At 32.1% G+C, this 14589-nt stretch overlaps 1 protein-coding gene across 1 annotated transcript; it reads right to left on the reverse strand.

The window, feature by feature from the left end:
- Positions 1-9531: 9531 nt before the first annotated feature.
- On the reverse strand, positions 9532-12697 carry LOC111367686. Its single transcript, XM_022988679.1, has 3 exons — positions 12369-12697; positions 10529-10628; positions 9532-9995 (listed from the first exon to the last, which is right to left on the reverse strand). Exons 1-3 carry the CDS (start codon positions 12640-12642, stop codon positions 9923-9925), a joined length of 447 nt encoding a protein of 148 aa, XP_022844447.1. The 5' UTR covers positions 12643-12697; the 3' UTR covers positions 9532-9922.
- Between the last annotated feature and the right edge of the window lie 1892 nt (positions 12698-14589).

The following is a 14589-nucleotide window of genomic DNA, read 5'->3' on the forward strand; positions in this document are numbered from 1 at the left end:
AAAAATAAAAATAAATAAATAAATAACTTTGGGCCAAAATAGGCCCTTTGTGGTTTTGGGTTTGAGGTACAAGCCTCATTTGTTTGTGCCCAGGACCGGCCTTGGTGGTTAAGGTATCCTATCCCTGATAAAAGTGACTTATTACCGAGGCTAAGTAGAGATCATTTATTTGGAAATTTGATCTAAGATCAGGACATTGGCAAATTTAAATAGATGAAGAGGGTAAATATAAAACTCCCTTTATAGTTCCTTTTGTACTATATGAATGGAATGCTATGACTTTTAAGTTAAAAATGCCCCATCTAAATTTCAAAAAAAATAATAATAATAATAAAATAAAATATCATGAATGAAATATGTTAGGAATGTGACTCAAATAGGAGATTGAATAAGCATAATTTGACTAGAGTTGGAAAGGAGATCAAATTCCTAATTGTAACCTAATTTCTTACCTTTTGGGACTCTACTTAGGGTTTGGATGTGTAGCATAAATATTAGGCTCCTTTGTTAGTTTAGGTAGCGTAACAGATAGAAATCAATTGCTAAATTGCTTTGTATTCTCCATATTGTTGAATTAATAAGTATCATCCTTTGTCATTAATCCTTTGTGTTTTTCTTTACTTCTAAACCTTGTTTTTCGGTTTGTAATCTAGTATACTTCAATATTGTCATATCATCTCGTTCTTTAAAATTCGGTTTGGAATCAATGTATATTATTGGAGCTTCAGCGCCCAACAAAATATTTACTCAATTCTCTACATTCATTATTGTTATAGATTGAGCCAATTTTTAATGACCTGGTGATAGAATTTATATCACTTATTATGAAAATTAAAGACAAGAAATATGAGCAAGGTGAAAATAATGAATCACACAAAAACACAAGATTTACGTGAAAATCCAAATACGGGAATACCACGAGCACAGGCAAGGAATTTAATATGATCAATAGTAGAAAAGTAAAAGAGTATCTCACAAGACTCTCAACATATCTCAATCTATATAACCTGAATCATCTCACTTGGATGTTCTCTCAATATTAGACAATGTTTTTCTATCATATCTCAAGGCTATGTAACATGGAGTAAATACACTTTTAGCTATCAAGAATCGCTGTAGAAATTAAATTCTGAACAAACAAGTGGCGCCTAGGCACCTCGAAAGCTAGGGCGCAGTCTCCCAGCTTTCTCCACCACGATTCTAATCCAACTACGAATTTGGGTCATAATTCTAACAATTATAAACTACACTGATGACATATTAGTCTTTCTCCAAAATATTGACCAACATTTCAAACATTTAAAATACTCTATTCGATGTCATTAAGAAAAATGGCTTTGTCATCTCGTCTAAAAGATGCAATTGCTTCGGACAAAAATAAAGTTTTTGGGACACGAAATTAAAGAAGGGATAGTCCCAATTGATAGAACTATGAATTTGCATCTAAAATTTCAAATATGATCTTGGAAAAGAAACAATTACAAAAGTTCTTAGGAAGTCTTAATTTCATCGAAGACATATAAAAATCTTACACGTGATAGCAAATTACATTATGACAAGCTTTAAAAACAGCATAGTCCATGGACTAATGCTCATACTGAGGCAATTAGAAGAATAAAGCTTAAAACGAAGCGGATCCCTTCCTTAGCTTTGACAATTCCATCATATTATAAAATTATTGAGACAAATGCATCCGATTTTGGGATATGGAGTGATACTTAAACAAGAGAATCGTGGTAAAAACAATAAAGAAGTACTCACTAGATATACTTCTGGGACATGGAATTCTATCCAGAAAATTATTCAACTATTAAAAAGAAAATTATTTAAATTGTGAAATGTATTTCTAAATTCCAAGATAACCTTCTAAATCAAGAATTCTTACTTAGGATAGATTGTAAGTCTACTAAAAATGTTTTGGAAAAGAATGTTAAAAATATTAAGGAGCCTTGATCGAGGGAAATGGTGATTATCAAGAGACTCGTGAAAAGGAAATGGTAGAGGTAGTATTGCGATATAACAACAAAAATTTCAAATTTAGATCTGATCCTTTTGACATTGCAAGTACAAATTTGAACTATCCAGAATATTTCTTCACTTCGAACAATAGAACGCGACAGTTCATTGAAGAAATCAAAACCCAAACGGGCTCTGTTGAATTCGTTATGACCAAATTGAAGTTAGTAAAAGTGAAATTGCTTTTCAAATATAGTTTAATGACCAAATGTAATTTTCTAAATTATGAAGGATGTCATTGCTTTTAAATTATAATTCTACTACCTGATTGAAGTTTAATAAAAGTTTAGGATGAAATTGATTTTGAATTATAGTTGGGTGACCAAATTGAATGGTTGTAGTAATTGAAGGATGAAATTTCTTTTGAAGTATTGTTGGATGACCAAATTGAAGCTTAGTAATAGTTGAAGGATGTAGATGACCAAATTGAAGTTTCCTAAAAGTTGGAAGGATGAAATTTCTTTTGATAGTTGGATTACCAAATTGAAGTTTATAAAAGTTGAAGGATGAAATTGTTTATAAAGTACAGTTGGATAACCAAATTTAATTTTCTAACAGATGGATGAAATTGATTTTGAAGTATAGTCGGATGATCAATTGAAATTTAGTCAAAGTTGAAAGATGAGATTACTTGTAAAGTATAGTTTGATGACCAAATTGAAGTTTGGTAAAAGTGGAAGGGTGAAATTACTTTTATAGTGTAGTTATATGACCAAATTAAATTGAAATATGGGAAAAGCAAATGAGTCCTTCGAGTAAATAAAAACAAACGAATTGGTTATCCAACTATACATAAATGCCACTTCAGTCCTCTAACAATTGAAAAAGGTCATGAGTCTTCAATTTAATCAAAATAGGAAATGAGTCCTTCATTAATTAGAAAACAGCAATTAGGTCATCCAACTATTTTATAAACAGCAAAAGTTTCCTCTATCTATTAAGTAAAACCAAATTGGTCATCCATCTAATTCTCAAAAGATGTTAAGTCCCCCAGCAATATATAACCATCAAATGAGTCCTTTAACTATTAGAATCCAATAATTCCGTCACCAAACTATTTGATAACATCAATCCAGCCCTTCAACTATTAATAAATACCAATTAGGTCATCCATCTATTACAAATGGCAAATTGTTCATCCAACTAGGGCTGCACAAAAAAATCGCGAAACCGCAAACCAAAACAAAATTGTTGAGTTAGAACCATTGATTTGGTTTCACGTGGACCCGTGATTTTTTTTCCCCTCAAACCGAACCAAACTATTTCCAAAATGGTTTGGTTTAAGTTTTGATTTTCAAAATCCACATAAAATCGAACCAAACCGTTTTGAAAATTTTTAATTAAAACATTAATTTTTTTAACTTAAAATTTTACAGTTTTCACTTTTCAGAAAAATACCAATTTAGCAGTACAAATTACAACCAATCTATTGAAATAATCATAAAAAGTAAATTAGGCTAATCATTATTGGTCTATGGTTTAACAAGTTCACAACATATGTCATCTCCCGCTATCTAAACTAAACTAAAATAATTCCAAAATATATATATAACACATATTTATGTATTTTCAACAATCCAAATCATAATTCAACAAAATTACGTCAAGAAATCACGTCCAAATTTTCAGAAGCCCTAATATAAATTCTCATTTCTCTAACATTTGATGCTTGCCTGCTACTGTTGAACGAATCGCCAGTCACCTTTACCTTTTAGTATGCTAATTTCAACTTAAATTATCTCTTTCTCTCTTCTATTTCGGTAAGTCTCAAATTCTCATTCAAGCAACTTTTTCGTTGTTCATTCTTTTATTTGTTGTTTTTGAACTTATTATTCACTTGTGAATTGTGATTTGAATAGAAAAATAATTGTTTGTATGCCTAGATGATTAATGATTTTGTTGGTGGTTTGAAAAGAACAAAAAATGGATCGTATTGATTGTGTGAAAATATTAAAGTTCACTAACTAATACTACTACCTACCTTCTGCTTTCATAAGTAATTAGAGAATGAAATTCGTCAATTTCCAATAAGTCGAAATTCTATCAATCTTTGTACATTTAAACATACTCCATTCAATCCTTATTTAACATCTCACCTGCAAGAGGAAAGAAGTTTTAACCAAACTATAATAGTAGAATTTAACTCTATATTTACCAACCACTATATGATAATATGAATATCAAACATGAAAAGGTAAATGAAAATGAAAAAATATGTATTTGTTCTCTTAACATCATTTAGCAACCAACTTTGAAAACAATTTATTCATGGGTTTCATTATAAATATGAATGTAATTTAACATTATTAGTTCTTGTTTAAATTTATATGTTAACTTATGTTAATTATATTATTATAATGTCGATAGATAAACGGCGGATTAAAACCGAATCAAACCGCAAGTCATGGTTTGATTTGGATTGGTTCGAAAATTAAAATGGTTTGATTTGGTTTGAAAAAATTTCAAATCGCATAAAATGGTCTGAATTGAAAATATAGCGCAAACCGCCTCAACGGAACCGCGTTCACCCCTACATCCAACTATAATCATGGCGTATTTACATGGTAGCATGTTGACCCTACAGAAAATCTAAATTTCCTTTTCTTTTTTTTTTTTCTTTTTGCTATTTCAACTAATTTTTTTTTTTTTAACGTGTCTCTTATTCATTAATCTCATTATTATCTCAAAATTTAGGATTGCCATTTTTATCAAATAATTCTCTATTTTCTACTTATCTCCATCAACGATAGCGACTTTTCCACTTCAAACGAAAATCTCAATTTTTTAATGAAGAGCAAAATCTTGTTGAGACAAATGTTCAAGAAAAATTATGTTCAAAAATAAATTTTTTTTACAACTTCATTTTTTACCTCACGACAAATAATGTCTAGCTTCGTCACTGATTAAAAGGAAACAACAAATGTATCCTACCACTATTTTTAAACAGCAATTTGGCCCTCTAACTTTTGATAACCAACTATCTATCATCTAACTATTATAGTAAAGTGATTCACTCCTTTACTCATCATAAAATAGTAATTTGGTCATCAACATATTAATAACAGCAAATTCATTTTCCAACTATAATGTAACAACAGTTTTACCATCTAATTGTTTTAGTAACATCAATTAAGTCATCCACCTATGAGAAAATAAATTTGGTCATCCATTTATTAAAAATTAATAACTAGACCTCCAACTCTTGGTAAGTAGTAATTTGGTCCTCAAACTACTAGAATACAGTAATTTGATCATCTAAGTGCTATGAAACAAGAAGTTATTCCTTTATCTTTTACAAAACAATAATTCAGTCCTCTATCTATTATGTTATAGCAATTTGGTCATCCAACTATTCGGAAACAATGATTGAATCATCAAGCTTTTAGGAAACAACAATTTCGTCATTCCAAGTACTATATAATGACAATTTAGTCCTCTAACTTTGAGGAAACAACAATTTTAACAAGAAAACATTTACAATCCAAGCACAAGTAAAATTACATAATTAAGGTCTCATGTATACTCTCAAATGAAGCATGCAGCTAGTAGCCTGCTCAATGCAGGAGGCGGGCAGCTGCATACCATAAAGGAAAACAAAAATTGAGTTGGCCCAACTCGGCTCAATAAGGCTCAAGCCTAAAGTTCGAGTCAAGCCTCGATTTTTCGTCCAAGTTTTGCCTCGACTCTGTTTAGGCCAAAAAAGCCCCAGCCACTTTTTGTTTTGGCCAACTCGACTTGACTTGTTTACATTCTTATAAGAAGGCACATTAAATATGAACATATTAAAGCATTTTCAAGATACTCTTTAAATATGAGATATTCATATTTTAAAGAGTAAAAACTATTTAGATTAACATTTTTAGAGAGTGGGTTTCACCCTCTAAATTTGGAGAGCCGAACCCACTCTCTATAATTAAATACATTCAAAATGTTTCAATTTTTAATGTAGAAAAATAATAAAATAATTTAGAGAAAAGTTAGTTAAAATAAAATGTAGAGAAAAATAATAAATATTTTTTGGAAGTTGTAAAATTAAATGTTAAAGACAAAGAGTTTGTTGGAGTACGGAGTACCTCAAAATTTTAAATTTATGGATGCTCTCCAAATGATAAAATATACTTTTTAAAATTAGAGTCTCTTGTAAATGCTCTTAGAAATCTAAGAATTAAGAAATCAATCATATTCTAAATAAGGAAAGTATCCTATCTTCATGGATCGGATGGAGTAATAATTATTTAAACACATTAGCCTCGTTATTGGATAAAACCTTAGTTGGTTTGCTATTTGCATTAACCTTGTAGTTATTGAAAAATTTTATTTCAACCAGATTCATCATTCAAATGTTATCCAATGGGAAGTAAAAAATTTAAATAAAAAAAAAAAAAGTATGAAGAAAAATACGTTACTCAAAAATATTGCAGATAAATTTAAAAGTCAAGAATTCGTTGATTCCCAATCAAACCTCTAAAAGTGGTGCTTGTAGTCTAATATGGAAACCAAATGCAACACTTAATTAGAATTGCAATTTAGTCCTTCCCCTATTGAAAAATAATTAATGAGTCCTGAAAAATAAAATAAGCAAACAAATATCAAACCAAAACTAGATAGTAAATAATATATTTTCATAAATAACATACTTATGAAATCCTTTCAAAAGTTAGGTGCTCATATAACGTCACCTCCAATAAATTATTGTGACCTATGATTTAACTAATTAGGTCGCAGTCGAACAATCGTAACTATATCCACCACCATCGTTGCAATCAAACCTTCATCACCACCGTAAGGGTTTTTGGACATTCTATGATTAATGATAGTAATCCCAGCACTTGAATCAAATTGAAAGTAGGGCGAATTGGAGACCTCGATTTGCACGCCCAAGGGTTTGCACACAAATCAAGGCCGTCGATTTTCCTTCAAAATTAACAAATAAGCTATTTAAACAGGGAAATTTGATAAGAAATATTGACAAATGTGACATCATGAATTGTGATTCACCTGTTTGAAAAAAAAATAAATAAATAAATCTATCTTCCAACAAATGAATTCCAAGTACCGTCGGTCATCATTTCTTGTTAAGTTTCCTGTTTGAGTAGCATGATTGCTAAATTAAACATGTTTTTGGGTTACCCATCAAGAAGGTTCGATCCCACATATTGGCTCCAAAAACGAAGCGTTGGAGCCCAAATCTATTGCTGTTAGTTGAAATTGACTGCTGGAGGATGTAGGGAAGGTGATTTCGGTGCATTGGGATAGGTGCTAATGGAAGGCGACTCCATGTTGCATTTGTTTCAGAGAGAATTGAGACACGATTGCGGGTGCGGGTGCGGGTGCGGGTGCGGGTGCGGGCATGGGCACGGGATTGGGTGGGTATCTATTCATTTTTATGTTTCTAATCCACTAAAAAATAGCTCAATTATTTGACTACATCGTCTAATTTCTTCTCTTTAATTAACCTGGTCATTATTGAGGAAAAAAATAAATTTTTTAATAGTGTTTTTTGTGAAAAATGTGTAGTTAAAAACACGAAAAAAATTGATTTACGTGCAAAATATTTTATTCTATGAATCGTGTGGTTAAAAATCAATATGAAAATTATAGAAATTTGTTTTAGATGGAGATAAATAGGGACTTAATTGATAATTGATTTTAGATTGAATCTACACACCTTTTTTTTTATTAATATCTAAATTATGTTCAGATGTGAGAGCATCTCTTCAAGAAACTCTTTAAATACAAAATACTCTCTATTTTAGATAGTCAATGTTTAAAAATAAGTTTCAAGAGACTTTATTTTAACTTACTAAAGTAGAGAATGTATTTGACTCTCCAAATTTAAAGAGCAAAGAGCATTTCCAAAAGACTCACAATTTATAAAGAGTATCTTATGCATAATAGGGAATATCTTTAAATTTAGAGAGTAATTTTTTTTATACAATCCAACAAACTCTATATGTTGATTTTTTTTGGTTTGTTTTTTCCAATGAACATTTAATAATTTCTCCACATATTTTATTTAAATATAATTTTTTTATATATCAATGATCAATCAATTCAAATGTAATTTGAAAATTTTAAATTGTAAAGTATTGAAATTTGTAATGTATTAAATACAATCATTGTTCATTAAAAATAGAGAGTGTGCTTGACTCTCTAAATTTGGAGAGTCAAACACACTCTTTACTTTAAAAAAGTTAAATTAGTCTTTTGAAATTTATTTTTAAGTATTGACTCTCTAAAATAGAGAGATTTTGTATTTAAAAAGTCTCTCGGAGATGCTTTAAATCCACTCTTCATTCTTAATGTACAATGATCGTGAGATGCTCTAAATTCACTCTCTATTCTTAATGTACAATAATCGCATTTAATATATTATAAATTTTAATACTCTACAATTTAAATTTTTCAAATTACATTTGAATTAATTGGTCATTAATATATAAAAAATTATATTTAAATAAAATATGTAGAGAAATTATTAAATGTTCATTGAAAAAAAAAAAATAATCAAAATAGAGAGCTTGTTCAAGTGTATAAAAAATACTCTCGAAAATTTAAATATGCTCTCTATTATGCATAAGATGCTCTTTATAAATAAAGAGTCTTTTTGGATATGCTCGGATAGGGTATATTAAATAAACTTGATTTTTTTAATAAAAATTTATTACTAACTAATCTGAACTTGAAACTGAAAATATAGGAACTAATTAATTTTCCTATGGTAATAGAGTAATGCTATTCGTAGTCGCTCACTGCGACAATCGTCCTACGTTGCATACACATGGCAAGTGATTATTTGATACATTAATGTGATATTTTTTTATTTATTAATATATCAAATAACTATCTGTCATGTGTATGCCACGTAGGACGACTGTTGTAGCGAGCGACTGCAAATAGTATTATTCATGGTAATAACTAACAAGCCATTTCCCCATCACGATGCTTCAAAGTACATTAATCCAAAGTTTTACTTTAAAAAAATTGCAATTCAATAAAGAAACTTAGGGTGCGCTTAATTTGCGTTTCTATGTCTAGTTTTCAATTTTGAATTCATTTTCTATTTTCTATTTTGAGATATTATTTTAAGATTACAATAACCTCATTTAGTTTGTCATTCTGATATTGTTTCTCAAAATAAAAATAAAAATAAAAACTAGAATATGCATTTCGTTTAACAATTTTAGAAATAATTTTATAACATTTTTATTCCAATTAATTTGATTATTTAGTAAAACATTAATTTTATACTAGTATGTAATAAAAAAAAATTTATCATTATATTTGGATAGACTTTGCGCTCTTTTATTAATTATTTTAATTTAAAAAAGTTTAATTTATTTTCTTTATTTCGAGATTTTTTAGTGTTTTCAATTAAAACGCTCAAAGTGTCAAAAAATCAATTTGAGTTTTATGTTGTATAATTTTCCTTATTTTCAAGAATGCATTTTTTAATAAAAACATACCAAACACATTTTGAATATTTTAGAAAAATGAAAATGACTTCAAAAGAGCAAATCAAACGCACTATTATCTTCTCAGATGTATTTTGCAACTACAGGACAGCTATTGAATTCATAACACAAACTACAATTTCGTAGATTTGTTCAACTTTTTCTGCATAAGAAACTCGCACAACAAAGGAGCGGAACAAAAAACTAATGTGATCGCACTAATAAAACCAAAGCAACCGAAAATGATTCAGACACTATATTTATTGGGACACAGCAAAATCTCCAATATTGGGACACAGCAAAATCTCCAATGCATTGGGAACATTTGAAATCCCCCGAAGGCCAAATAGATTAACTTGACTTTCTCTATCCCAACCTAACATTATGCAGAGTCAGAACAACCCACAAAGGGTGAGGTGATTTGACCAAAACTTGTCTACAATCAAGAGTTCTCAAGCCGTGATTCTGGACCGACCTTTTGCGATTCGCCGAGCAATAACTCTCCGGCCACCTTTCGTTGCTTTCCTGTCCAGAGTAGAGAAAATGTATTAGTCAATAGCACGGCACAAAGGACCACATAAATGAGTTTGGTGGTGTCAATGCTGGACATGATAAGTGATTAATCCAGTAATTGAAGGAAATAATTTTCTGAGAGCTAGGTCTACCAGTTATGAACAAAAAGAGCATGTTCTGTGTTTGGCAGGTCACAAATCATAACCCTAGCCCATTCACATTTTGGTCGGAACAGGTCTCCAAATTCTTTGATTCCAGGGACAAATAGAGGTAACAGGAAGAGAAAGAAAGAAAGAAAAACAAGAGATTTTTGCAGCAAAATGAGTCGAGATTTTGATACCATTACTTGATATCATTCCATGTAAAAACATATGTCCATGAACCATAGAATGAAAGGTTGGTACCAGCTAGAGGTGGTGATCCTTGTCTAGATTGCTTGTATAGTTCGATAATTTAAAATACTCTACCAGTTTAATCATAATCAACATGATAATTTCATCATATCCACAACCAGAAATTGTAGACGAAGAGAGAGAGGAGGGTACCGAGCGAAAAATCCATGTGTCCTTTTGCGCCTGATGTTGCTCGGTTGATATGTTCGCTTTGGAAGTAAAATCATTGACTTGCTTGATGAAGAATCATCTCCTGTGTAGGGTAAAGAAAAAAAGAAAAATCATGAACCAATTTTTGCAGGAAGCAAAATAAATAAGAAAATAAAGCAATTGTGCAAACTTCAACTCTCTCGCTTTTCAATTAAAATGGAGAAGAAAACTAGCGGTCATTGGCTCAATTAACAAACTGTAAAGCCCAATGAAAGAAGCTCCATACTTTTCTTTTTTCCTTTACATTTCCATTTTTTATTTTTTGGGAAGAGGGGTGGGGTTTGGAAGACTCCATGCAGGTAGGAGCAAAAAGAATCACTGCAACTTTATCTAGCGAGATAAACTCACAAAAAACATTGTACAATCATGTTATTAAACTGTACACCATGAATCAGACACACGAAAAGTCCTTCCTTCACCTACAGACCCAAATCAAGACTTGGACAGAACTCCCTAGTGTGGCATAATCTTTCCAAGGATCTTTTTGACAATTATCATAGTTGCTTAGATTGAAGAGACATGTAGCTGAGTCATCATGAAAACCTTTCAGGTCATTATCCTTTGAACGGGAAGTCAAGGACCCACTAACACCTGTAAATTACAATCTCTTGAATATCTCCTAATTCCAAAATCAAATTTTAGTGGCATAGAAACAGTAGCTGTACTAGGGATTCCTTGATGTGTTCAAACTCATTAATCTAATCCATAATAAAACTGGTTAAGTTCATCAAACAATTTAGCCACTTAAACCCAATGCACAAGCTGCACTAGCCCGACCATAAAAGTGATGAAGAAAATATATTTTTCAGGAAAAATGCATAATACCATAAAAATGGACTCCTCATAGAACAGGCTACTCTTGCTGATCAAAACTTCAATAAGGCATTTATAACCCAATTTCAATGCCTTGAGCATTATAGAATATATAAGCACTCTAATCAACGATTACCAACTAATAAGTGGAAAAAAAAAATGAGGATATGCCTTAATTAATGTCCCTAAAAGGTAGAAAAAGACTTCTAACTTAATTGCAATCACAAGCTTAATAACACCATGCCTTGATCATAGCGGAAGGCTTCCTTGAGCTTCCAAAGAATCCTGATGTAGGTATCGACACTTAGAGAATTATTAAGTTCCTAGTAGAGTAGTAGGCTACAATCTCAATTTCATTAAAGAATATAAGATGACTCGGATCAGTGCAGGTCCCCACGATAACATAAAAAATCTTCGCAACACCCCAAATCCGAAAGAGAGTGACACAAACTATGAGGATGTAAGAATAAAACACTTGATCAACAGAGCCAATAAACATGTAGCAGATACAAAGTTAAGCATATAAAAGAGCCACGAATTCATCTTCACCCGAGCAATTAACCACATCCATGTCACAAGGCTACTTTTGAAAGGCATGATTTGAGAATATTGTCGGACTAAAAGACATAGCAAATAGGTATAATGAAAACCCTGACCAAGGTTAGTCTTTTCTTTCATTTTCAAACTTCAAAGGAAGATACTCTCAAGTCATCCACTATAATCTTTACCCATAAATTCGTGCCTATCATAGCGTAATAAGTGGATATATCAACACATCAACATCATCCTATTCCTAAAACTCCCCATAACTAGGCTAGAAGGTAAATGTGGAAATGATATCAATTAGTTCGCTGAATCCCAAAATTTCCACTCATAGGCATCGATACCTATATATTACCAAACATACAAGTGCACAAGTACGAGCAATACATTCAATATGTGTATATATAAATGGGAAAATGGGAAAGACCTTCGGGGAGGAAGAACGGAAGAAACGGGATGCCAGAGGGGTGAAGGAAGAGCTCTCTGCGAGATTCGGCGTCGTTTTGGTTCTGTGGAAATTGTAGAAAGGAGGTGTGAGACTGAGGGAGGAAGTGCGAGGGGAACAGCTGCGGAGGGTTTATCAATGGTGGGCTCTGGCAGAGAATCCGGTGGATGGGAATCGGGTTCGAATTAACAGTCGGGTTGACGAAACGGTTTATCAGAGAAACTCCGGTGCGAATTAGGGTTTTGGACGACGCCATCTTCGTATTTTGAGTTCGATTTGGTTAGGGTCTGTGCTGGGTTGTAAACTGGAAAAGCCGCGGTGCTACAAATTCGGTTCGGATATATTTCATTCGTGGTCCCTAAACTATCAATTAAATCCCAATTGGGTCACTTAACTTTCAATTGAGATGAATACTCAATTGGGTCACTGAACTTAAATTTAATTTTAATTTAATCACTCCTATCATGTATTGCATCATGTATTGCTTATAGGGATGACAATCGAGCTCGTCGGCTCGGATCACCAGTGGCTCGATTCGGAAAAAACTCGAGCTCGCCCGGCTCGAGGCTCGGGAGAACCGAGCCGAAGCTCAGGTCGAGCCCCCATTTTGGGGTGCCGGGCAAAGCCCGAGTCGGCCCATGTGGCTCGTCGCCTCGAGCTCACGAGCCTATATTTAAAAAAAAAATACGAAAAGAAAAAAAAAATTAGAAGGCAGCACCTGGTGCCTTGTTTAAGGCAGCACCTTACTGCCTTAAACACAAGGCAGCACCATACTGCCTGGTGCTGCCTTGTTTAAGGCAGCACTTGCTGCCTCTTTATTTATATTAAAAAAAAAATTACCAAAATCGAGTCGACTCGATTCGGAAAGACCCGAACCAAAAGCTCGGGTTGAGCCTAATTTTTTTGGCCGAGCTTTTGCTCGGCTCAGCTCGGGCCTGAAAAAAAGCTCGAGGGAAAGATGCGCTACCAGTTCCATTCGAGTAAATTTCATCCATGGTCACCAAACTTTCAATGAAATCTGAATAAATTCACTAAATTTCTATTTAGTTTCCACTACTCCATCAATTTGCAGAACTTGTAGTCCCTCAATCAAACGGAAGAATAGTTAGTCAAATAGTCGACCATAACAAGGGTTGCGAGACCATAGATGAAATTGGTAAGACATAAGGGTTGACAACATGATGGGACAGAACAAAAATAGAGGATCAAAAAATTTCTAAATACAGGGTGAGATGGGATAACCCTTTTATTTATTTATTTATCTTCAAGTATTATTATTTATTCTTTAGATACAATTTAAACTTAATAACATTTTCAAAAAAATAGTAAAAGAAATTGACCATATTCCATGTCTCGTCCTATTTTTCCAATGGAGCAAATATTCCGCGGAGCAGGATGGGACAAGGAAGGTTGAGTGTCAAATAAGATTTAGACAGTGATTAATTCTTGTTTTCACTCTCTTTTTTCAATCACATTTTTCAAAAAAATTATATTACACGTAAATTCAAAATTTTTTCTCGTCTTTTAATTACACATTCTCCATCAACCTACCATTCCAAAGTGTGTTTTTCCAATTTTATGGGGTTCAAACAATTCCTCGCTCATTTTATCTTTATTTAAATTTTATTTATTTGCGTAATTAAACTTTTAACTTTTTTACCCCTTCAAAGTCAAATCATGTGAAAGTCATACAAGTCCTAAAAATCAACTAAATGAAAACTATTTTGCCAAAGTATTGCAGCGTTGTAAAATTGAAAAGTTGAGGAGTTGTGCTACAAATTCCTTTAATTATTTAATTTAAATTACAAAATTTCAATATAATCATACTTCAATTCTAGAAGCACAAGCCAGGAGAAACATGATGCACCAAAATGGCTATGGCGAAAGGAGAGCAATTCAACAAACAAATCTGTTATTTTATACAATCAAAACTATGAGGCGAATCGCAGGATCCAAACGTTCAGACCTGGCCGCATCAGTTATATGGTCGAATACAACCATGAACTAACCAATCAATCGACACCCACCTCGCCAACGTACAACAAATAGAAGCAAGGCAATATGGTAAAACAGCACGACAAATTTTTGTCACTGGCAAAGGACTGGCATCTAACAGCATGCCAACAATATAAATTAACAAGGGAAGCATTTGCTTCAGACTATATTCATGACTACAAAACTAAGTAGGGAAAAAAAAAAAAAA

Source organism: Olea europaea, chromosome 18 (assembly GCF_002742605.1).
Source record: "Olea europaea var. sylvestris chromosome 18, O_europaea_v1, whole genome shotgun sequence".
Taxonomy (NCBI): Eukaryota; Viridiplantae; Streptophyta; class Magnoliopsida; order Lamiales; family Oleaceae; genus Olea; species Olea europaea.